Below are 26938 nucleotides of genomic sequence, written 5' to 3' on the forward strand. Positions count from 1 at the left end.
ATCATATCAAAAATTCAATTATAAACACATCCATATGCATCATGAAAGCAACGAAAACCAAAAATCTAATCTAGCATGCTTTTCTAGTTCATACTTTACATGAGAGACGAATACTAACCGTTGATCGCTTTCCATGTCTCTAGAGTTTGTATATCCGGGATATTCGCTTTGTCACACCCTTATAAATCCTGAAAAAACCCCAAAGAACAATATAATAATCTCCAATATATTGAATTTAGAAGAAGGATGGAAGAAATAATATGGAACTTTGAAGAAGACGAAGTGTAGAAGATGATCTCCACACCCCGATCAAGATGGGACATTTTTCCAAGAAGAAGGCAAAGTTGGAAATTTTTGCCAGCTTTCCCTAGGGTTGTGTGTGTGTGTGTGTGTTTATATAGAAAAGTAAGAGTTCGAATTGGAAAATGAAGTTTCCATTGTGAAGACTCCCCATCTTTGGTTACTTTCTTATTTTGTTATTTTTCTTTCTTTCCTTTTACTTTTCAAATTAGAGTTGCTTCTAATTAAGATTCCTTACAAAGCAAGGATTCTAATCTTATTATGCTCAAGGGAGATCTTTCAAGATCCTTCTAGAAGCTCTCACATATGGTAAACACACCCTTTCATGAAAGATTCATGTCCAAAAAGGACTGCCCAACGTTGTAGCTCATTTTGACCTTTTTGGAAGCAGAATTAGAAAAAGTCGTAAACTACAAAGTTATAGCCCTTTGAAAGACATTTCCAACACATATTTACACTTTTAAATTTGGCCAATCAATTGAAGAGTTATGACAATTTTAGTGGGCTGGAATTTTCATCCAAATGGCACTGCCTGATTTTAATGCTCATTTTTTACTTGTTTCGTGGAAGAATCTCTGGAAGTTGTAAACTAAAAAGTTATAGCGCTTCTCGAGATGTTTCCAACAAGTATAGCTACGAATTTTTCAGACTAGTGGTTAAAAAGTTATGGCCGTTTTAGTAACCCGACCATATTAACCATTTTCTCTTTCTTATCTTTTATGAAATCAAACCCATTTCAAAGAATAATTTGAAATTTATAATGGTGGGCCCACACTATGTGTTGCACATGGTGGGTCCTACACACATGGCTTAACCTCATTCACCCCTTAGAAAAATCATTTTTGCCCAAATGACCTCGTTTGATTAACATATATAAAAAAGTGACCAAAATGCCATCAAACCGAATTGCCCTTGAAAGAGAAAGTTATAAATGGAAAGTCTTAATGGTCAAACTTCTAAAATAGAAATTTTTTATGTTGGCTCCCTTTAGTGGGTGATATCAAATAGGATCACTTGGAATCTCCTGAAAATGGCCAAAATGCCCTTATCTCACAAAATTTCCAAATCAAGTGAAACTCCTAAAAGTTCTAAATTTAGCAGGTTTTTTAAAATTCATATAATCACTCAAGATTTCCCAGACACAACTTGGGGTCAAATGGGACACACTGGAAATGACAAAAATACCCATGTAGTGCAAAAATTGATGAAAAATAGGAAAAACCCTGAGAAATTTCAAAAATAGCAGGTTTCCTTACTTGATCGAAAATTTGAATTTTCATCTTCCGGAGGCCAATGGACCCCCCTTAGAGACTTTTAGGATTGCGAATCAACATCAAAACTCCTTAAAAATACAAGAATACCTGATCTAATGCATATGACTGACATAGACCAAACAAACCTTTCACTTTTAAAAGCGTAGCAAAATTGGGTGTCTACATAAATTGACTTTGTGTATTTATCAAAACATTGATGTGCTAAAATCAGCAGCTCGTTATACCAAATAAGAAAAGACAAGTTGCTTTTGTGCGGTTATCAAAACATGAAATCATTAAAATCAATAGCTTGCTTTATGAGAAAAGACATGTTGCTATTGTACAGTTATCAAAACATGATGTGTTCGAGACCGGCAATGTCGTACGCTAAAAAAAATAGGAAAGGACGAGTTGTTGATGTGCAGTTATCAAAACATGATAATGTGCACATCAGTAGCCACCCCTTTATTTTTCTTTTTGGGAAATGATATATTAGTCCCTCTATAAATTTCCTAAGACAGCCCCTGTGGGACCCGATCTCGCGAGAGGGTCACGAGCGCGCGAGGCGCCATACTCTCTCTTGGTCTCTCGTACCCACGCGATTGGCGTGTGCCTTTTTTTTTATTGATTACCCAACCAAGCTGGCAATAACCAAGCCATAGGGTGCAAACAAACTTGCAACCCAGTACCCACAAGGGCAGGGCTAAGCCACCGAGCCTAGCAAGGTGTGATTTAATTCATCCTTTCCGTGAACTTGGGATCACTAAAAGAATCCGAATTTCACACAAAGGAGAATGACAGAGTCGCCACCTAGATGAGGGATCTAGGACCTATAAATAACCATAAATCTGGACTCGTTACCTGGTTACGAGAATGGAAGGTATGAGAAGTTACCACCACATGCACCATCCTCGTCCAATAATCCGGTCTTCAATTCCAAAAGTTAACTCTCTTGAATTTCTTTTAAATGGCTCATTTAACTCTACTAAAGTGCGAACTACGTGACATGCATCCTAAAATCTAATTTTAATGTAATTCCTAAATGTGTATCTTGATTTTCTTAATTTGTTTGAATTCAATCTAAGTGAAAGTTCTCCTAAAATTCTAATTTCATGAAAATTTCTAAGTGATTTAATTACTTTTAATTTAAGGATTAATATACAAAACTCCACCACTTATGTGTGGAGCCTACTCGGGCTTGGTATGCCACTCAAGTATCCAAGTTGCCTACGTATCCCATCCTCATTAGAATCAGAGTCGATCGTAGTTCGGTGCACCTGAACTAAGCTACTTATGCCTAACTCATCTAGGACACCGATCTAGACTGGATTGACTGTTTTAACAGTTTAAGAGAAATTATTTAATTCAAGTTGAAGATTTTATTATCCTAGGACTTCATCTAAGATCCTATATGGTCCTATCTAAGTGCAAGTCGTTCCTTAGACTAATGCAGGTTAACCTACATCCTAGGTAACTAGGTTTGTCCTAGGAAAAAATTGGGTGACTAGTGTAACTAGATTTATGGCACAGTTGCTATCCATAGCAAACGGCCGTGATGAGGCTGGACTCCTAACTCTAGAACTCCCTAAAACCTAGGACACAACGTGACGTAAGTGTTCCTAAGGGGCCATAAAAGGTTCCTACGATAAGAGATCGCAATCCAACGGCTCCTAAGACTTTGATTAAGTTCATTCAAATGTTGATATTTGTGATTTTTAGATTGAATGATTTTTTTATTTTCAAGGATTTTTTATTCCTAAATATCTAAGGGATACCAAAGGTTCTATGGTTTGCCCGTTTCGGCCTCGAATCGCAACCATGGATGGGAATCGTGCTCTCAACCCTTGTATAATTTAGAACGTAAGTTATAGTATCTTATTGCCTGGCATGTTTCTCAGGATTTTCGTGGATAGTGGACCTCAGAGCCAATATCATACTATAATTTACACACTCCAATTATGCAGGATTAATCGCAATTAGTATACGATTGTGGTTGCGATCTCGGCAGTTAGACTATCGCGGTATAGCGAATTTACATGGGAGATCTATGAATCCTAAGGTTTCTGTTTCAAAAAAGTTGAGGATTAAATTCATGATGTAAAGTTAAGATTTTTGGGAGGTTCTACTGACTTTTGTGTTGATTTGCTATTAAATTATGATTTATTAACATTAAGACCAGATTGCTATTATTACACAGAAACCCTAAGCAATTGAACTCCAAATCAGTTGAAATTTTTCCCGTAACAAGATATGGATGATTGTGGCTTACTAGAAAAATTTCATGAATTTTCATTCAGATTTGAAATCAATCTCCGATATTTTAAAATTCAAATGAGTTCACAGGTTAACACAGTAACTTATAGCATATCAATGTCAAATTAATCCAAACTTTCACAGAATATAAATATAGATGATTATAGGATACTGGAAATATTTCATGAATTTTCATTAAGATTTGATATCAATTTTTGATTTCTCAAAATTCAAATCAGTTCATAGATTAACACAGTAACTTATACCATAGCAATTTCAAATTAATCCAAACTTTCACATAATGAAGATATAGATGATTATAGCTTATGGGAAACTTTTCATGAATTATCATTAAGAGTTGATATCAATTTCTGATTTTTTAAAATTCAAAATTAGATTATAGATTAACACAGTAACCTATAGCATATCAATTTTAAATCGACTCAAACTCTTACAATATAAAGATAATCATGAGATTAGACTACTTTATGACTTTCATGGATTTTTATTACGATTTGATGCCAATTGCAATTCACACAAAAATTGGATGAAACCAAAGAATTACTTAAAAAGCAAACCTAATGTTATCCTAAAATCAAATACAAAATTCCAGTAGATATATAATAGATTATAAAATTTTCTATCAAAATTGCAAAACTTAAAAATTAAATCTCCTCCATAAAATCGATTTTTAAATAGAAAAGGGGAATTTGTTTCCTAAGAATTGAAACCCGTTTATTAAAATAAATTACAAAATCGTATTAAAACTTTGAAAAACCAATTGAAATTTTTTCTCTAACATTCTAGTAATCTACGTTACTGGTTTGTAAGGAAAAAATTTGAAAATTTACTAATTTAATATGAAAAAGAATTACGGCACGTAAACCGAAGAATCGATTAGAAAACAGTAAAGAAGACATTTTAAAAAAAATTTATTCCATGAAAGCTTAAATTTGTAATTAAACATGAGTTCTGGAATGTTTCATCAATTTTTAAGATCGTTTGATATTTATTAAAAATAACCCAAAATTAAAGATTAAAAAAAATTAAAAAATTCCAAAACTTTTATGGTGAACTGGAAATCCAAAAATCGGTTTGGAACCAAATGTTCATGAATTGTGAACTTGATTTGACCCATTTTCCATTTTATTCTTAAAAAAAAACCCTTTGCCGGGTTATCTTTCGAAAAATAAAACGAAAATCGAGGCGGTCAAACCGTGGTCAAAGATTTCACTTTTCAGTAATTTTAAAATTTTTATTAATCTAAAAAAAATTTGTTTTTTGAAAAAGATTATGTTTTCAAACACTTGCCATGAAAATTGAATTTAAACTCATATTGAAGAATAAAGAAAGAAAATTAATATTTATATGGAGGAAAACTAATTTTTTGTTGAAATTTTGAATTTTAAAAGCCTTTAATCTATACTATAACATACTGAAATTTCAAAAGAAAACTCATTGATTTGATATTTCAAAAATAAAACCCTAGCATGCTTGTTCCAATTCGCAAAGAAGAGAGATCCTTACCGTTGATTGCGATCGTTGTCTCTAGGGTTGGTAATCCGAGATTTACACTTTATCCAATCTTTTATACGCTCAAAAAGATCCAAAGAACACTCCAATGATCCTTGATTATATGATGCCTTGGAGAAGAAGAAGAAGTTCAAGAACCCATTTTGTGAAGAACACTTGAGAGAGAGATGAACAAACTTGAAGAGATGAATGGATTCCAAGGAGGAAGAGAGAGAGGGATGAATTTTCTAGAGCCAGGCCAAAGGTTGTGCTTGCTTTGTTTTTATAGAAAAAGTTAGGGTTAGATTAGATTTGGAAGTTTCCAATGTGAGGACTCCTACCTTTAGTTAGTTTCTAATTCTCACATATGGCTTGCTTTTTTCTTACATTCTAAATTATATTTACTTCTAATATTGATTCTTGCAAGCCAAGCAATGCTAAATTACACAATCGAGATCCTTCAAGATCAATCTAGAAGCCTTTTCACATAGGAAACTAGCTTTTATGAATGATTTTTGTCCAAAAAGGGCTGTCCGATGTTTGAGCTCATTTTTTACCAGTTTAGAGGCTGATTCAGGAAACGTTATAAACGGGAAAGTTGTAGATCGTTTTGAGACATTCGAAACAAGTATAATCGTAAATTTTTTGGATAAAAAGGATAAAAGTTATGACCATTTTAGTAACCTGACTATACAAGCCCTTCTAATTATAACTCTTCATTTTTTTATTATTTTTCTAAAACAAATATGATGTCACCAACCACCTCATCCCATGTTGGACGTTTTTGCATGTGGCCCCCTCATGTGGGGTGCCCACTTATGTGGCCGACCCACATGCGTGGGTCCACATGGACCCCCACCTTGTTGGCCTTTGCCCAATGGGCCTATGACATGTATTTTGGTTTTTTTTTCAATGAAAATTCAATAAAATCCTTTAAATTTAAATTTTTTATTGATGAACCCAACGCATATGAAATTTATGGTGTACCATCGAAATATGGTTGAACCATCCCCTTTAGAAAAAATAATTTTTCGGACCAAAATACCCCTATTCGACGATTACACATCCAAATACGACCAAAATACCCTCAAATTGGTTCACCCCTTAGAGGGGAAAGTTAAAAATGGAAAGTCTTTGTGGTTAAACTTTAAAAATAAAAACTTTTAAAATTGGGTCCTTTTGGTGGGTAATATTGGCTTCAGTGATTGCGGAGGTTTTGGATTCCCATGACAAAGGTAGGGATCTAAGGATTTTGGTCACTAAATCTCTATTTGAAAATTGCTTTCCAAGTCCCCTTAATCCATTTACAAGGTTCGTGAATCTAGTGTACATGTCGGCAATAGTTTCATCGGGTGTCATTTGAAAGAGTTCATATTGCCTAAATAAGTGATTCATTTTAGATTCTTTGACTTGGTTGGTTCCCTCATGGGTGTCTTATAAGGTGTCCCAAATTTCCTTAGCCGAATTCAAATTTGACACTCTATTGAATTCTCCGGTAAACAAAGCACAAATTAGGGAATTCATGGCTTTGGCGTTGTAGTTTAAGGCTTGTTGTTCGGCTTCGGTCCAATCATTTAGAGTTCTAGTGGGTAATATATATTCATTATTAATTGCTCTCCACATTTGGTAATCTCGGGTTAAAAAGATTTTCATTTTGGTTTTCCAAAATCCATAGTTTGTTCCATCAAAGTAGGGTGGCCTAGTGTTTGAGTAACCTTCATGGTGTTGAGGATGGTTTGCCATTTTTAGAATCTTTACTCTAGACCGGTTAGGATTTTAAAAATTAGAGACGAGGCTCTGATACCAATTGAAATTAATAAGAGGGGGGTGAATTGATTTTAACACTAAATTAGCCATTTTGAAAATTAATTATGAACCCTAATTTGAATTTTCTTCTCTAGATTAAATTTTTGGTTAGTTCAAATGAGATTAGAAACAAATGAAATTCCAAACCAAGAACAATAATGAAAGTGCTAGAAAAGGAAAGAACACACCGATATATAGTGGTTCGGGCAAAGCCCTACTCCACTCTTCTTAAGATCGTCCTTAAGGTTTTCCATTATGCGAGACCTTCATGATGCCCGGCTCCGAGGCGGTTACACTTCCAAGGGATATTAAATAAGGATGCCCTTACACCTTTACAACGACTCTCCTTCTTCGCTGAGTTCTACGCGATTGCTCTCTAGGGAATTAAGATACGATGCCATTACACCTTTACAAGAAATGGAAGTTGAATAGCTTAGCTTCTTCTTGAAAGCTTGATGCTCTTTGAAGTCCCTTGATTGCTCTTCAATGATGGTTGCAAGTGAAAGCTCTAAATCCCAACTCAAATAGATTTGCAAGTGCAAGGCAAGTTTGGGAAAAACAAATTCTTAAGCTCAAATGGGTTGCAAGTATGTTTGAAGGCTTAAGGAAAATTTTCAAATATTCAAGAGAAGAGGAAAAGTCCTCTTGATGTTGTATATATAACCTCTCATGAGAATATGACCGTTTGGGGGTGGTAATATCAAAAATCACAAATTTATTCAAATTCCAACGGCTATATTTTGGTCTGTCGCGAGGTTCTCGGAGCTCTGAGAAATATTCTCGGAGTTCCGAGAGGACGGCCAGAAGAAGAAAATATTCTACTGGACCATTTCTCGGAGTTCCGAGAAAATGGCCAGAAGCTACTGGAACATTTCTCAGAGTTCCGAGGGAACTCTCGGAGTTCCGAGCTCGGAGCTCCGAGAAAAATCTCGGAGTCTCGAGAAGCTCAAAAATCAGCAGTTTTATTATTTTTATTGCTTGTTTGAAACCAGATGAAACCAAAGAATTACTTAAAAAGCAAACCTAATGGTATCGTAAAATCAAATAAAAAATTCCAGTAGATATATAGTAGATTATAAATTTTTTTATCAAAATTTCAAAACTTGAAAATTAAATCTCTTCCTTAAAATTGGTTTTTAAATATAAGAGATCAATTTGTTTCCTAGGTGTTAAAACCCGTTTATTAAAATAAATTGTAAAACCTTATCAAATATTTGCAAAATCAATTGAAAATATTTCTCTAACATTCCAGTAACCTAAGTTACTGGTTTGTAAAGAAAAATTTTGAAAATTTATTAATTTAATAAGAAAAAGAATTACGGCACGTAAAACGGGGAAGCGATTAGAAAACAGTGAAAACCATATTGTTTTAAAAATATTTTCAATGTAAACTTTCATTTATTATTAAGCTTTAATTCTGGAAAGTTTCATCAATTTTGAAAACCATTTGGTATTTATTAAAAATGGCTGAAATTTAAAATAATTAATAATCCGATTAAATAAACTCTAAAAAATATGAAAATTTTTGGGTGATCTAAAAACCTTGTAAAACTACTGGAAACAAACTTTCACTAAATTTGGACATGATTTGATATACCTTTGGCTCCATTCACAAAGATGAGGAATCCTTACCGTTGATCGCGATCCTTGTCTCTAGGGTTGGTGATCCAAGATATACGCTTTGTCTAACCCTTTTATATGCTAAAAAAGATCCAAAGAACACTCCAATAATCCTTGATTGTGTGATGCCTTGGAGAAGAAGAAGGAATTCAAGAATTCCTTTTGTGAAGAACACTTGAGAGAGAGATGAACACACTTCAAGAGAGAGGAGGTTTTTTTCTCTTTTTGTTTTTTTTTTCTTGGGAGGAGAGAGAAAAAGGACGAATTTGGATTTTTTTTTTGGATTCCTCCTAGGATTGTTTGCTTTGATATTTATAGAAAAAAGCTAGGGTTAAGAGAGAAATAGTAGTTTCCAATGTGAGAGCTCCCTTTTTTGCTTGTTTCCAATTTTCCCCTCTTACTTTCTTTCTTTCATATTTTCAAATTTGATTTGATTCCAATCTTAATTTCTTGTCAATCAAGACATGCTATTCTCATTCCACATTGCTTTTTTGGAAGAAAACATTTTTAAGCAATCATTCCTCTTTTCCTTTTTCCTTCTTTTTTTTATTCTTTTTATTTTACTTTTAACAAATATGATGTCACCATTGTGACATCATCAAGGTTGGGTGCTCAACTCATGTGGGTCAGCCATGTGGGGTGCCCACCATGGTGGTCGACCCATATGGGTGAACCTACATGAGCTCCATCTTTGCGGGCATTAGCCCAATGGGCCATTTCACACGGGTTTCGGGTTTTTCCATAAAAATTCAATAAAATCTTTCTAAATTCAACATTCTATATATGGACCCAACCCATTTGACACATGATCGGACCATCTTTTTTGGAAAATAACTTTTCAGACCAAAATGCCCCTATTTGACTGTTAGACATCCAAATGCGACCAAAATACCATCAGATTGATTCACCCCTAAAGGGAAAAATTAAAAATAGAAAGTCTTTGTGGTCAAACTTAAAAAATAGGAACTTTTAAAATTGGGTCCTTTCGGTGAGCAATATTAAACAGGATCATTTGGTATCCCCTGAAAATACCCAAAATGCCCTCAACACTTCGAATTTCCAAATTAAGCGAAACCCCTGAGAAATTCTAAATTTAGCAGGTTTTCCAAAATTCAGGAAATCATTCATAATATCTCAGACATATTTTGGGGATCAAAAGAATTACACAGGAAAAGGCCAAATTACCCTGAGGTGCTAGAATTTGGCGAGACTAGGGAAAACCCTGAGAAATTTCAAAAATAGCAGATTTCTGAAAATTTATGAACGGACTCAAGATTTCTTAGACACAACTTAGGGACCAAATATGATATATTGGAAATGTCTAAAATACCCCCGAAGTGCAAGACTAAGAGAAAATATTGAGAGATCTAAATTTAGTAGGTTTCCCAAATCTTACGAAATTACACCTAATCCATCAGCCGTACCCTCAAGATGGTTTTGGATATATGAGAAATGATTGAAACATCCATAAGATGATGAAAATGTAGAAGCCCCATGAGTTTCTAAAAATAGCAGCTTTTTCAAAATTCATGTAATCGCTCAAGATCTCTCGGACACAGCTCGGGGTTCAAATGGGACACATCAGGAATGACCAAAATACCCCTGTAGTGCAAAATGGGCAAAAATGAGGGAAACCCTGAAAATTTTAAAAATAGCAGGTTTTTTCATTTGCTTGGAAACTTGATTTTACATCTTTCGGAGGCCAAAAGAACCCCCTAGAGACCTTCAGGATCACGAATCAACTTCAAAACTCACATAATGAGGTGAAATCTACCCTAAAATGCAGAATGCCTAATTTAATGCTGAATACGGACTCAAGACTCGATGATACTACCGAATCTTTTGCTTTTTAAAGCGTAGCAAAATGGGGGTGTCTACGTCCTTTCACTAGAAGATCTTAGAATCAGTGATCCTGGAACTTCAGAGGTAGGACATCTCACTAGGGGTGGTAGGAACTACAAACCCCCAGAACTCAGATCAGCCAAGCAGATTGACGTTGTCAAACGGAAGGTCGTTAACACAGAGGATGATCAAGAAGGTCTGAACATCATCAGGCAGCTCAGCAAGACTCTGGCAGACATCTCACTATGGGGGTTACTGATGGTATCCCTTAAACATGAAGAGGTTCTCCTCAAAAGTTTGCAGACTTCCCAAGTGTAGAAGGACCACTACACCCGAGCAGCTTACGAATCTAGCTGCAGCAGTCAGAGCCTCTACAGCCCTCTCATTCTCAGATCAAGATCTGAACTCTGAAGGAAAGAACCACTCCAAACCTCTCCTCTTTACCGTGTTATGTAATCAGAAGAAGGTACCAGCCGTACTTGTGGACAATGGTTATGCCTTGAACATCTGTCCACTGAGCACGACCACATCTCTCGGTTTTGGTCCCAATGACTTCACCCCGTCTGATCAAGGCATCATGGCCTACGATAACTCTCGACGAGATGTAGTCGGAACCCTATCTACTGCCGTCTTCATGGCAGGTGAAACCTTTGATGTTGAGTTCCAAGTACTTGACATCAAGTCATCCTTCAACTTGTTATTAGGACTACCCTGGATTCACAAAGTGGGAGATGTACCCGCTTCTTTGCATCAGAAGCTTAAATGCATGAAAGGTAACAAAGTTGTCACTGTTTGAGGCGATGAAGATTTAGAAGTAGGCGCCATTTTTTCAAATCCTCATGGGAAGTCTGCAGCAGACATCATTTACCTCAATGGTTTCCATCTCGATGTCACTCATGTCAGCTGGGAACTGTGGACCCCGATCCGGGAGAGAGGCGGGGAACGGGCCCCACACTAAGTCTCAGGATCATCCACGTGAATGGAGAGCTCTACCAAGGAACTCTCGAAAGAAGTGCCTCTCACAGCATGAGTGGCGATATGAAAGGTGAGATACCTCTCGATTCGGGGACTAGCCCAGATTCGAGGCGTACCTTAAACAAAGAAGAGTCGCCATCCAAGGAAAAGGCAAATGGGCCCTGGATCCCATACTATGCTCTGTTGCAACGGATAACCAGAGATATAAAATAAGGTTCGTGCCTGGTTACGAATTCGGAAGGTCTAAAGAGCACCTCATCCGCCCAAGTGCAAACACCTGGTCTCTTATGCCATTTACTTAATAATTTTGAAGAGCTTTGGGCGAAAATCATATGGAATGGGAATGAATATCTCCGAGAAGACGTCTATCTAATCATGCATGTCTCGGAGATGAAATCAAAGGCACACAAGATAAAATAAAAGAAACATGTGTCACCTAAGCATAGCTAGGTTATAAGTGACATGCCTAATGGGTGTCTAAGTTCTGATGAACAAACACATGCACGACACACCAAAAAGTATAAGGTCTGCGCAATAAAGTAAGAAAACACTGCAAAACATAGAAAAATGACTCGATACTATACAACCCTAAGACTCTAATCTATACCTAGGCCCGAGTCTTTAGATGATCTGATGTTCATCCAAAGAAGCCTACGTATCCCCGCCTCCACGAGAATCAAGGCAACGTAGTTCTTCGCACCTATTCTAAGCTATGATGCCTAAGACATCTAGACCTCTATCCTAGACTCGATCTAAAAGACCGGACTAGTTCTTAAAGCTTCTTATGTGATTATTTAAATTCCAATGGATTGTAGATTTTAGGACACCCTATATGCCTTAACTAAATGCAGGTTAGCCCTAAGCTAATGCAGGTGGTTCCTATAATCTATGTGTAGCTAGGCTGTATATCCTAAGGAAAACAGTAGGATCTATCGCATCTTAGACCTAGTCATCAATTGGCGATGTGGATCGCCAACTGACCGGACGGAGGCGCTCCTATAACTCTAGGACAAACTCCTAACTCTAACACAAACACAAACAAACCACACAACACATCAAAGACAAACTCAAAACTCTAAAACTCTTTATCTAGGACAAACTACTAACTCTAGAGGAAGATCTTGTTGAAAACAAGGTTTTGAAGATTTTTGGTATTTTTTCTTAAAATGGGTAAATGATTTATTTACAAAGGTTTGGCTGGACCTGAGATAAGAATCTCAAGCTGCACTACGTACCTCGTGGAAGAGGATCAAGCCAACGTAGTTCGAAACAGATTTCCTAACTACTCCTAATGACTCAAGATTTTTGAGATTTTTGGTTTTTCAGATGTTTTTGTTGTTTTTAAGTGTTTTTGACTCAAGGGAGACAAATCCTATCATCATAAGGGGAAGACAGACTCCTGATATCCCGCAAAGGTTGGACAGCATCCTATGCTTTGCGGAGGGAAAATGAACAGAATAACAACTCTGCAAGGGTTGGACAGCATCCTATACCTTACGAGAGCGGATAGAAAAAACACAAGATTTGATGAGAGGTTGGATAAAATCCTAACCCCTATGATGATAGGACTGACTCCTGAAAGAAAAACAGACTCTCTAGCTAAGGACAGACTCCTAGGCTAAGGACTGACTCTGAAAATAGGATTCTTAAGAAGGAGGTGCTAATGAGACAAAGCCTGTCTCCTAAAAGAAAAAGAGATAAAGAAGGGTGCTAGTGAGATTATCAAGCTGAGATAAAACTCACAAGTAATAAGGGAAGACCTTGTGCATATTTAGCAAAGGTAAAACATCCAGCCGGGCCGGACAGCTACCTAGCCCTAGGGTGCAACAAATGTGCAACTAGATACCCATATAGGATAGGGGTATGAAGCCAAGCCGAGTAGGATGTTCTCCCAAAACCAAATGATACACAAAGAGGAGGTTTAGCAAGAAAATGAGACTAGGTAAGTCTCTTAGACACAGAGGTAGGATAGAGAAAAATATTAACAAGGAAAAAAAAAAAACTTTGTGCATATTTGGCAAAGGTAAAACACCCAGCCGGGCCGGACAGCTACCTAGCCCTAGGGTGCAACAAATGTGCAACCAGATACCCATATAGGATAGGGGTATGAAGCCAAGCCGAGTAGGGTGTTCTCCCAAAACCAAACGACGCACAAAGAGGAGGGTTAGTAAGAGAATGAGACTAGGCAAGTCTCCTATATACAAAGGAGAGGTATGCAACTTGGACTGAGCAAGTCCCCTAAGGATGGGCTTGGGCTAGCGCCTTCATCGCCCTTGCAACGAGAGGGAATTCTAATATCTAAAGAATCTTAACAGAAATCTATAAGACTGTGTTAGTCTATCAAAAAGAGAAGAAAATGCTACCAGATAATCACAAATTCCATTCTATTCTTATAAAAATAAATCAAGTGCTAAGCAAAGAAGAATTTTCAAATAAAAACAATACATGATCTATAGCAATTATAAAATGATAAACAACATTAATTAGTCCAGACCAGCCGCTGGATAGCCTAATAAAGTAAAAACAATATCAAACACTTCAAAACCAACCACAAACCCCAATACGGGGACTCCAATGAAATCAGATGATGCCAAAGTAATCATCTGATATCAAATACACATGATAATATTTCTAATCCCGCCTTGAGATCAGACAGTACTCATGTCGATGATATCGAATAGAGTAGTCATCTGATCTCCTCCTTCCTATTAACAATTCATTTAAATAATAAGGAATGAATATAATAAGCTTTGAGATAATCTCACCTGAACAGTCCATTTATTACCGTATTCGAATCCTAACTCAAAGTTTAGTATGAAAGAGAAGTAGTAAATTTCCAACAGATTATAGAAACACATTAAATGATATTTTCAATTTGTACAAATTTTAATACATAACAGGGTATCAACTTGTGCAGATTCAAATGTAAAAACTGTGAGAGTGAAATATAAGCAGATTTGTGCAAATAGTGGGGCCGATGAGACAAAGCCTATCTCCAAAAAGGGGTTTGATTTTTCTGAGACATGGCTTGTCTCCTAAGAGAATGCTCTAGATAACTCTTTCATTGCCCTTGCAATGAAAGGACAAATTCTAAAGGTTTCCAAAGACTATGTAAGTCTATAGAGAGTGAAGAAGAAAAAAAAAAAAAAAAGTGTGGGCTGAACATATTCAATTTTCATATACTTGTGCTAATATCAGTAATCTCCAATTAATGCCTGCACTACTATGACTTGATACCAGCACTACCCGCCTCATTTTGTATTTTGGGAAATAAGCCTCAAACTAAAGACAACACAATTACTTTTTCTAATATTCACAACAACAGTAAAGAAATCTATGACCGAACATACATGTCACCTATGAGGGAATAACAAGTTGAGATCACATAATGTTGAGGACAGGGCAAAGATGAAATGATTTTCATGAATTTCAAAAGGTAAAATGGAGTCTATAATTCACACAATGTCATTAAAAATTAAAATCTGGAGTTGAGTACATTCTAAGGGTTGAAAATGCTCAAAATCTGCATAAGCTGGGCGGAAAATGATACTACTAAATATCTTTATATATATATATATATATATATATATATATATATATATATTCTCAGCTATGCTATTCTCTCAAAGGTAGACAATTTAAGAGAATTTAAAGGAAGTTCCTGAAGAATTCAAAGCTAACACTTTTGAGTATTTTGACCACAACTAAATAGAGGAACCTTATTTACGAGATTGATTCTAACTAAAATACTATTTTTGCCTTGGTACCTGCCAACAGGTCAAACCTTTTATTAATGACCCAAATTGACTTGTTCTATATGAAATGAAACCACTTCAGCTCAAATAAAAGAGGGGACAAACTTCACACGCTGAATGAAACAATCGACATCACTCATTATAAGAAATAAGAGGGAAATATTGATTCTACACATAAGGAATAAATGTTCATGAGGAACACCAGAGAGCTCATGGTATAATGTCAAACCAAATATAGCCAGTGATCTTCAATTTATGGGTGCAAATATCAAGGGCAGCAAAGCCAAAGACTGAACTCAATAGTTTCTCCTAAAAATAACGATTTACACTTTCCAATATTTAAGTACATGAGTCACAAGCAGATAAAAAAAAAATCTATTATGAAACTTTATGTCCTGATGTACTAGATTCGAACATATAGGTCCATGAAATTATGCCAAAAGCTATGAAGGTGAGGCATTCTTGATAAAAAAAATCAAAAAGAATAAATGGGTTCCTACATGATGAAAAATAATTTCCTACTGTTTATGCTCAAGAGATTGGTAAAGAGAATGGTAATGTAATAAGGTCAAGCCTTATCTTTACTTTGTTCACACAAACACATCAAAAATCATAAATGTTCAAGCATTGAGTTTGCACAGAGATCAGTTTATACAAAGCTAAATGACATTCAATCCAAAAACCAATTCTATCACAAATTGTCAATAACATTCCTCAAAACACTATAATTTTATAAAATGTCCAACTTGCTATAGGCCTGCTACACGGAAAAGTAGAGTATGCTATATTACCCTGGCAGAATATATTTTCAATTAAAATCATACTTTATTCCTAATCAGTTTAAACTCACAAAGATATCTACCTGATTAGGCCACATAATCATTCAATTTTTAGAAATATAATGGCCTCAGCAAACTCATAATGACCTTAACCTTTTCACATTCAAATGTTCAAAATCTCAAATCAAAACACAAAAAACTGAAACATAAGCAATTAAGTCCAAATAATAGCAAAGCAAGAACAAAAAAATAAATAAATAAATAAAATAAAATAAAAAAATAAAAATAAAAATAAAAAACCGCATAACTCCTTAAATTTTCTGAAATTTTCTGAATATTTCGACTAAATAAACAAGATCCGAGCACAAGACACTGAGAAGAATTTATAAACTATATTTATGCCTCTACCTCTTACCTTTTCCTCAGAGATTCAAGCTCTAATCTAGTATGCTCCTTCTTGAAATGATTCTTGTGAAGAAATTCAAATGCTTAGGAAAGATTGCCATGGAAAATAGAGATCAACGATCTCTTTATCTCTCTTAAGAGAACCTCTTCGTATTCTTCAGATCTAGGGTTCTATGGCGGCCAAAGATCAATCTTGCCGAAAAAATGCCGGATCTGGCCGGAGAAAAAAGAAGAAGCAAGAGGTAAGGTTTCGATGCTAGGATTTGGGGATTTTAGGAATTTTCTTCTCTAATCTCTCTCTAAGCCCTAATTTCCTTTTTTTTTCTCTCTTTCTACAAGATCGAGGTAATGATATAGCCTGAGTTTAGACGGAGATCGCCGGAGAAGAGAAGCAGATCTGGCCGGAGGAGAGATGATTCCGATCGGAAAAAGGGTTAGGGGAAAAGAAAAAAGGGTTTTCTTATTCTCTCGTTCTCGGTTTCTCTCCTCTGCAAAAATTTTTTTTTTTTTTTTTTTAATGAGCTTAGATTTGTATTTATAGAAAAAAAAAAAAAGAGTTGATATCTGCACCACCATTTTGATGAGCGCACAAACGCGCGAATCTGCCCGGATAATGCACCCCTCATTTTTGATATCTGCACAAACTTGCCTTGTCTTTTCCGAATTTTTTTGTCGGATTTTTCTGAAACTCTGCCGGGGCATTTCTAAGGTTTTAAGGCTTCTAAAAATGTATTCATGGGTATTTAGGGGCTTGATTTAACTTGGATTTTTCTTAAAATACAAGGATTTTAAGGGAAAATGAAAATTTAGTGGGCCACCCTTCATTGCACTATACACACTCTCTCAGCCTTTTTGCTAGGCAAATGAGCTCCGATCTTAATGAAATTTTGCAGGGGGTTAGGAGAGACCCTAATCCAGACTAGGGTGAAGCTTGGGACCCTATTGGTTTGATTTGGTCGGGTTCTGCTCAAAATTGAAGGGCTTAGGGTACGGTCAAAATGGGGTGTCTACAGATGCCCCTCTTTGGCAGAGCGTGCTTGTCGCGCGATTGCCAAAGCTGAACAGACAACACATTTTGGCCGACCCGAAAGCAAAGTAAAGCAAATTTTTGGGTTTTTATTTTAAAATGATATTCAGAAAGTTAAAACAACAAAATGATCTTGCAACAAGGCTCAAAATCTTCAAACATTGGGAGATGGCCTCTCACCGACTCTCGACTTCTAAAAAAAAAATGAGATAGTCATTCTCCAATCCTGAACTCGATAAACCATATCGGTCAACAAAGACCCTTTTGAGAACAAATGAGCACAAAACACTTCTCTCTTTTCTTTTCTTTTTTTTTTAAACTAAAATTTTGGTAAAACACAAAACGAATCATTCAAACAATAGAATTGTACTGCGAACACATACTTGTATCGATGAATAAAGATTTTTTTGCTGACAATCAGACCAAATATCGCTCAGTCAACGGCCAAAATGGTATCATTAAAAAGAAATGAGCAAGTCTTAACGACCAGACCAAATATTGCTTGGTCAGTTGTCAAAACTAGCTCAAAACAGAAGGGCGATAACTACACAGACCATTGCTGAAAATTCGTCTGTTTAGCCATCCAGATAATCCTGACTCCTCTCTTTCAAGGTAGCGGGTCATCCAAGATTGATATGGTCCGGCGAAAAGGGTTCCATATAAATCCACGCAGATATACCTGACTCCTAACTCGTTAGGTAGCGGTACATTGCGAAGTGACAATTAGACAGGCCAAAATTTGGCATTTCACTGCTAAATGTCACGGGCGAAGAAGAAAAGACCAGACTCCAAATATACGGAGCTCAATTTCACTGGTAGTTTCTTACTTCTAAAAAACTCTTCATGAGTAAAGAAAATCCCAGACTCCAAACATACGGAGCTGCTTCACTGGAAATTCCTTTAAGAAGAAATCATTTTCAAATGATGAGAGAAATTACCAGACTCCAAATCATAGAGCCATTGGAGAAAATATATACAACATGATGAAAGAAAATACCAAACTCCAAAACACGGAGCCATTGGCGATTTCCTTTTGAAACTTTCTCAAATGGTGAGAGAAAAGAACCAAACTCCAAATCACGGAGCCATTGGCAAAAATATATTTTTTTTTTTTTAAACCTTTCAAATAGTGAAAGAAACTACCAATCTCCAAATCACGGAGCCATTGGCAAAGACATTTTTTTAAACCTTTCAAATGGTGAAAGAAAAGACCAATCGCCAAATCACGGAGCCATTGGTGAAAATATTTTTTAAACTTTTCAAATTGTGAAAGAAAAGACCAATCTCCAAATCACGGAGCCATTGGCGAAAACATTTACAAAATGATATAAGAAAATGCCAAACTCCAAATCACGGAGCCATTGGCGAAAACACATTTTTAAATCTTTCAAATGATAAAAGAAAAGACCAATCTCCAAATTACGGAGCCATTGGCAAACATTTATAAGATGATAAAAGAAAAAAATGTCAAACTCCATTGGCAAAAATAAAATTCATTGAAATGATTGAAGAAACGACCAACTTTGATCGATTTTACCAGATGAATAAATCATTTCTGCCTGAGAATGATTGAAAATGCACGATCTGTGCTGAAGAGAAAACTCAAGCAAGGATGAAGAAATTTTCGAGTATTGATCCTTAAAATAATGGAAAAGAAGTCTGTTGGAATTTTGAAAATTGCAGGAATGAATTCTAGACTCCGCTGGGAGTAAAGATTTTCTGAAAACTTGACTCAGAAAGAAAACAATTTGATTGAAGAGCTTGAACCAGAAGAATGTATTCAAGTTCCTCTATTCTTTATTTGATGAGAATTGCCATCTCAAATATCATTGTTTGATTGATATCTTTTATGACGCAAGTCATAAAAGATGCCCCTAGTATGATTATTTCCATGACAAAATTCATTGGAGAGCAACAATAAAGGGATCAAAAGGATAAGCAGAAAGCTTTCATTAATAAACTCTTGGGATTACAAAGTTTTTCTCATGAACACTTGGATTTACAAAATTTTCTCATGTACAAGAAACTGGTTTTGCTCATAAACTTTCTTCATCTCTGCCAACCACTGATACTTCAGACGGGTTTTAAGAGCCTGCCACATTCTGAATTCTGCTTTGCTTTACATTATAAACAAGAGGCACGGATTCTCTTCTTTCTCTCCCTTTTACCACCCCGGCTTTGGGAGGACATTGACTAAACAAGACCTCAAAACTTGACCTCTACTCGACAAAATAAAGACTTTGACAAGCGACAAACGAGGACTTTGACAAAAACACAAGACATGAACACTAAGAGAGACCGAATCTGCTTCTTAGCCTGATAAAATATTTCAAGATGGTAAAAGTCTACCACTCTTAGATTCTTTTGGTTACCGTGTTTAAAGGTGTTTCATTCATTTTTTCGGTATTTCTGTCATGGTTATTATCCCTTTAGATTGCTTAGTTTCAATCTCCTTAACTCAAAAAGTACCAAAGGAAGCTTTGCTGGTGCTTACTCAAACATTAGAATGATGCCAAAGAAAATGAAAGTCTAACTAGCTCTTCAAAGCTCTGTCCTCTCTGCATGAAGTCACTGCCATGACCAAATCGCCTTTCTAGGTTTTCGATTTGGCGGACCGTATGCCTTATATTTTGCCCGGACTGTCTGCCCTTGCAGATTTTCCATCTAGCAGGCTCAGCACCTTGATTTTTGCCTAAGCCGCCCTTTCGGGTTTTCAACTTAGCGAGTGAATGACCCTAACTTTTGCCTAGACTGCCCTTGCGGGTTTTCAGTCTAGCGGGTCTAAGACTCCATCATTTTTTTCTTTTTTTCTGTTTCTCTACAAACCTGGGCCTAAAATACACCAGAAAGACTTTAAGGTTGGCTTAGGTTCAAGCAGGATAAACTTTGATCGCATGTATTTTAAACCGAATCTGGACCCTCCAGACTGCCTACGTATCCCTGAAGAAATGGGAATCAGGTTTGCGTAGTTCGCCCATTTGGGGTTTCAAAAAAATTTTTATTTTCAAAATGCTACGAAAGATATGACCGATCCTGAATTAATCAGGCTACCTACGTATCCTTAAAAAGGGATCAGGTCATAATGTAGTTCAAGTTCAATATCTTTTATGACGCAAGTCATAAAAGATGCCCCTGATTTGAGTTTGTCAAAGAAATGGAGTATTATTTTTTATTGGCCCAAAGGGTTTGCAAATGGTTTTAAACATATAGGTTGTTGGCTCAAAGCTCAAATCGATCAAAGATGGCTTTCTGGTGTACTTAAGCGTAATACTTCTTTAATTGATCCAGGTTTGTAGGTTCATTTAATTTTTCTCCACTTTCATCGAGGAGTCTTACGGCTTTTCCAGGCAGGACTTCATCAACAATGTAAGGACCAGACCAATTTGGCCTGAATTTCCCTCGAGGATCAAATACTGGTGCCCTATAGGACTTTAAGACGATATCTCCTGGCTTCAAATCTCGAACCTTGACCTTCTTGTTAAAGGCTCTTTCGATTCTCCTTTGATACCCTTGGATGTGATACAAGGCTCTCAACCTCTTTTCGTCAATCATCTGCAATTCCTGATGTCTAGCTCTTGCCCACTCAGACTCTGACAGATTCGCTTCCATCATAACTCTTAGGGACGGGATTCTCACTTCAACAGGGAGGACTGCTTCCATTCCATACACTAGAGAATATGGAGTTACACCTGTAGAGGATCTGATCGATGTCCGATAAGCCCACAAGGCATAAGGGAGTTTATTCGACCAGTCTTTATAAGTCTCAGTCATCTTACTGATAATGACTTTGATATTCTTGTTCGCTGCCTCTACAGCACCATTTGTTTGAGGTCTGTAAGGAGATGACTTGTGATGTCTTATCTTGAATTCTTCACACAGGTGCAACACCTCTTTCTTGAATTGCGACCCATTATCTGAAATCAACTCATGAGGTATTCCGTATCTGCAAATAATGTTGGTGCGGATAAACTTCGCAACTGTATTCGAAGTGATGGAAGCGTACGAAGCAGCTTCAATCCATTTCGTAAAATAGTCAATCGCGACTAGAATGTACTCGTGCCCGCTTGAAGACCTCGGATAAACTTTTCCAATGATATCAATCCCCCATACTGAAAATGGCCACGGCGAAGTCAAAGAATGCAATTCTGACGGAGGAACATGAATAAGATTCGCATAAACTTGGCACTTATGGCATTTCTTCACAAAGGCAAAGCAATCTGCTTCCATTGTGAGCCAATAAAATCCAAGTCTTAAAATTTTTCTAGATAACATCTTGCCATTCATATGCGGTCCACAAACTCCCTCATGAGTCTGTTCAATAAGCTCCACAGCTTTGTCTTCATCAACACATAAGAGTTGGATTCCGTCAAAAGATCGCCTATACAGCTCTTCACCACAAATGATGAAGTTGGTAGCTAGCCTCTGAAGAGTTTTCCTCTCTTTGCTTGAAGCGTCAGGAGGGTGACCCTTGCCAGAAATGAAGTTCTTGATATCCGTATACCAGGGTTTCCCATCCGGACATCTTGCCAATATTTCTATCGCATTCACATGCGCAGGAGCCCACTGCAATCTGACAGCTAACGGCTGAACCTCCATAGTTGCAGAGATGTCTAGCATCGAAGCCAAAGTTGCTAAAGCATCAGCAAAATGGTTCCTGGTTCTAGACAAGTGAGTAAAAGTGATATTCTTGAATTTTTTAACCAGAGATTCCAAATATGCGTTATAAGGGATCAATTTATCCTCCCGAGTTTTCCATTGCCCATTGGTTTGACAAATAATGAGCATTGAATCCCCAAACACATCTATATCTTGAACTTGAAGAGCTAAAGCTGCCTCGAGTCCTGCTATACAAGCTTCATATTCTGCCATGTTGTTCGTGCACTCAAACTGCAACTTAATGGATAAAGGGATATACTCTTTCTTTGGAGATATCAACACTGCACCCACTCCTCGACCTTGGTTATTGACTGCTCCGTCAAAATACATCAACCATTTGGTACCTGGAGTTTCTTCTTCAATATCCATTATTTCTTCATCAGGAAACTCAGTTTTCAGGAAAACATTCTCCTCTGTAGGAGAATCAGCCAGCTGCTCAGCTATAACCCGTCCTTTGATGGACTTCTGAGTGACATAAATGATGTCAAACTCAGATAACAATAACAACCACCTTGCGGTTCTTCCAGTAAGGGCGGGTTTCTCAAACAAGTACTTCAACGGATCCATCCGTGAAAGTAAAAGAACCTTGTTTGACAACAAATAGTGTCTAAGCCTTTGAGTAGCCCAAACCAATGCTAGACAAGTTTTCTCCAAAACAGAGTACTTTATCTCATATTCCAACATCTTCTTACTGATATAATAGATAGGCTTTTCTCGCTTAGACTCCGGATCTTTCTGAGCAAGCATACAACCCATTGCAGTGTTTGTAATCGACAAATACATCAACAAAGGTTGGCCCTGAATGACGGGTGATAGAACAGGAGGCAAAGATAAACATTGCTTAACCTTTTCAAACGCTTCCTGACATTCATCATTCCACTTCTTCGAAGAATTCTTCTTCAAAAGCTTGAAAATTGGTTCACATGTCATAGTCAAATGAGATATGAACCTTCTCAAGTATTGAACTTTCCCAAGAAAACCTCTGATCTGCTTTTCTGTCTTAGGCGGTTCCATTTCCTGGATTGCCTTGATCTTTTGAGGATCCACCTCAATTCCCCTTTCACTGACCATGAATCCAAGGAGTTTTCCTGATGTAACTCCAAATACACACTTGTTTGGATTCAGGCGAAGCTGATATTTCCTGATTCTCTCAAAGAATTTTCTCAAGGCAACTGTATGTTCTGGTCTAGTCTTTGCTTTAACGATCATGTCATCTACATAGACTTCGACTTCTTTGTGAATCATATCATGAAGAAGAGTAGTTGCAGCTCTCTGGTAAGTGGCACCAGCATTCTTTAAACCAAACGGCATTACTCTGTAGCAGTATGTACCCCACTGAGTAATGAATGCTGTTTTCATCATGTCCTCAGGTGCCATCTTGATCTGGTTATATCCCGAGAACCCATCCATAAAGGATAAGAGAGCATGCCCAGCAGTATTGTCTACCAAGAGATCAATGTTTGGCAATGGGAAATCATCTTTTGGACTTGCTTTGTTCAGGTCCCGAAAATCAACGCACATTCGAACCTTCCCATCCTTTTTGGGCACTGGTACTACATTAGCGAGCCACTCGGGGTATTCAACCACTTGGATGAATTTCACCTCTAGAAGTTTCTTGACTTCTTCATAAACTTTCAACTCCCATTCTGTCTTGAGTTTTCGGAGTTTCTGCTTCTTTGGCTTGATGCCAGGGATTAATGGTAATCGATGCTGAACAATCTCCTCATTCAATCCCGGCATGTCATCGTAAGACCAAGCGAAAACCTCCTTGAACTCTTTAAGTAAGGCGATTAATTCTTCGCGCTCTTCAGGAGATAAAGTTTTGCCAATCTTTATTTCCCGAATCAAGGTTTCATCACCTATATTCACGGTTTCAACTTCCTCTTCGAGTGGTTTTGCTCGGCGACTCCCCTCCTGTTGAATCAGATGTTTGATTTCAGGGGGAGGTTCGTCGGCATCATCATCAGAGGGGGAGTCTTGATTATTATTTTTATTATCAGGTTTTAAAGCAGATTCAGTAGAAGAAATTGAAACAGGAAAGTACAATGAAGAGTCATTTATTTCATTGAAAGTTGAATTGAATACATCAGCTGATGAATAGCCCACATCAGGCTTTACAGACTCTGGAATTGTATTTACAAACTTAGAAACAGACATGTTGACATCAGTGTCAACATAATCAGAAATATGTACATGAGAAGCATCAAGTACATCAGTAGAAATATCTTCAAACTCGACCTCACTAGCAAGAGACACATCACCTACTCCAAGGGTTGACTTGACCTCTACAGTACCTGCATCAAAAGAAGAGTTAGAAATGACAGACTCTGTATCTGACTCGGAAACAGACTCATACTTAGACCTTACTAACTCTTTTGAAGAAGTATGACCATACTGAAAGGTAACCTGAGGTAGGACCTGAGAGGTCCAGTTAGTCAAAGGTCCCTCTGCCGAGGTGATAAGATGTGTCGGGTTCAGAATTACTGTGTTCCTGTCAATAACAGCTACCATCTGTGACCCGTCCTCAAAAAGTGAGTTCAGAAATTCTGGCACCATACAGTCAGCCCAATCTGTATCTGACTCTATCTCTGCGATCTGTACACTTACTAACTCATTTTTTGGTAGCTCGAGGTTAAAGAAAATTTCAAACCCTGGCAACCTTTGCCCAGTCGACTCATCAACCCAAGCCTCAGCGAAACCACAGAATGGAACATCTGCTCCCTCCTTGCGAAAATGACCATTCATTGTCAAATTCAGAGGTCCCATAGGCAAGTCTAAGCCACGGCGACGACACTCGGCCCACTTCAGCATGTATCGCTTCATCTCTATGATCTCCTTCTTGGTGGGTTCGTATCCTAACCCAAACAGGCCATTGAAGGTCTTGAGCATCGGGAACTCAATCATACCTTGATGATATTTGCCCAACCCGGCACCAGGCATATATCCTTGCTTGCGAATTATCTTGACAACTTTGGAATTGGTACTACTTAGGAAGAAGATCTCTTCATTCATCGCCTCTTCCATAGTGATAGCGGTCACCTCCAGAGAAAAGCCAGTTAAGCTTATATCGTCTGTTTTGTCAACAACCAACTCCTGAGAAATCTGGCCTATTTCCAAATCAGGGTCGCCTTTCACAGTAACCACCCTGTTATTTCGAACAAATTTTAACTTTTGATGCAATGTGGATGGTATGACCCCAACTCTGTGCAACCATGGGCGACCAAGCAGCAACAAGAAAGATGCCTTGATATCGAGGACTTGGAATTCTATTTCAAATTCCTCACCCCCTATTTGGATTTCGGTGACCAAAGTCCCAATGACATCACGACGGGTTCCATCGTATGCTAGAATGCCTTGCTCAGAAGGGACAAAATTCTCCGGTCCGAATCCAAGGGTAGTTGCCGTGCTCAATGGGCAAACATTCAGAGCAGACCCATTGTCTACTAATACCTCAGGAACTTTCCTCTTATTGCAAATTAAAGTGATTTTGAGAGGTTTAGTATGGTCTTTACCCTCAGGAGGAAGGTCTTCATCTGTGAAGGATAAAACCTTAGATGTTCTGGCCGGAGTGACCAGGCTCACCAACTCATCAGGTGTAACATCAATAGATACTTGTGCAGCATTTAACTCCTTGAGTATTACTTTCCTGTGCTTGGAAGAAGACATAAGCAGGCCCCATATGGAAATATTCGCTTGGGTCTTCCTCAACTGTTTTAACAGATTATCATCTTCCTCTTCTGTAACGGGCCTATTCAACCTCGGATTTCCTGTAGCCCTTGCTATTTCTGCTGGATTCTCTGCACTCAACTCTGGAGGCTTGAATACACGACCACCCCTTGTGACGTGCTGAAGCTCATCACATTGGTCATCAAGGAACAACAAATCATCATCCTCGATTCTCAGTACATATGGTGATTTGTTCATCTGCTCTTCTTCAACATCTTCACAATGAAGTATATAAGATCGAGAAGAAGACTCTGCAAAATTACCATCAGCCAGGGAAATGACATAAGGCTTTTCCCTCGTCAAATCTTCGATCTCCTCATCATCCAACCTCAGCACATAGGGTTTATCGGATGTTATAGCACAAATGAGATTTGAAGGGTCAAGAATAGGTTCATTGACAAAAATAGCATTGATTACAGGCGGAGGAACAGCACGATGATTTGGGAGGGGGTTTTGAGTAGTACTAGGTCGCTCCACTTCCAAATCTTTATTATCTATCATCTTCTGAATAGCATACTTCAGAGCTAGGCATCTTTCTGTCAGATGGCCCGAATTCCGATGATATTCGCAGTATTGGTCTAATCTCCAATATTTAGGCAATGGATCTGGTACGGGCCTGATATCAGGAAGCTTTATCTTCTTATCCCTAATTAGTTTCTTCAAAATAACAGGGTAGGGATAAGGAAGCGGATCAAATTGCTTAGGCGCCTGTCTCTCTGCCGGTCTTGACACCTCAGTTACTGCTCTTGCCACTGGTCTGACATAGTTCACACTATTCACCTCTTTCTGTATAACCATTGGCCGCTTGCCCTCTCTGACTTCGGATGACGATGGTCTAGCCCTTAGACCTTTGCCGATGGCATCCTCAGTTTGGGTTCCCGTCTGAATCAAATGATCGAAATTAGGATAGTGCTGGGGCGCCATGAAATGGAAATATTGAGTGGACAGACTCTTGACCACCAACTTTATCTGATCCTTTTCTGATAACCTTTGATTTAACTGAGCAGATTTGCGCCTCCAGCGCCTGAT

General features: G+C 37.5%; 1 protein-coding gene across 1 annotated transcript in view; it reads right to left on the reverse strand.

Moving 5' to 3' along the window:
• Positions 1-26938, reverse strand: part of LOC143888623 (uncharacterized) — a 37162-nt gene that overhangs the window by 9507 nt on the left and 717 nt on the right. Inside the window, exons 2-6 of the mRNA XM_077393062.1 lie at positions 24574-26933; positions 24269-24477; positions 22769-22981; positions 22416-22648; positions 22029-22187 (exon numbers count right to left, since the gene is read on the reverse strand). Coding sequence (XP_077249177.1) covers positions 22029-22187; positions 22416-22648; positions 22769-22981; positions 24269-24477; positions 24574-26933 — 3174 coding nt within the window. The remainder of the gene's footprint in view (positions 1-22028; positions 22188-22415; positions 22649-22768; positions 22982-24268; positions 24478-24573; positions 26934-26938) is intronic.

The sequence above is a fragment of the Tasmannia lanceolata genome, unplaced genomic scaffold (assembly GCF_043159265.1).
Source record: "Tasmannia lanceolata isolate RefF3 unplaced genomic scaffold, GAP_Taslan_0.1 ptg000012l, whole genome shotgun sequence".
NCBI lineage: Eukaryota > Viridiplantae > Streptophyta > Magnoliopsida > Canellales > Winteraceae > Tasmannia > Tasmannia lanceolata.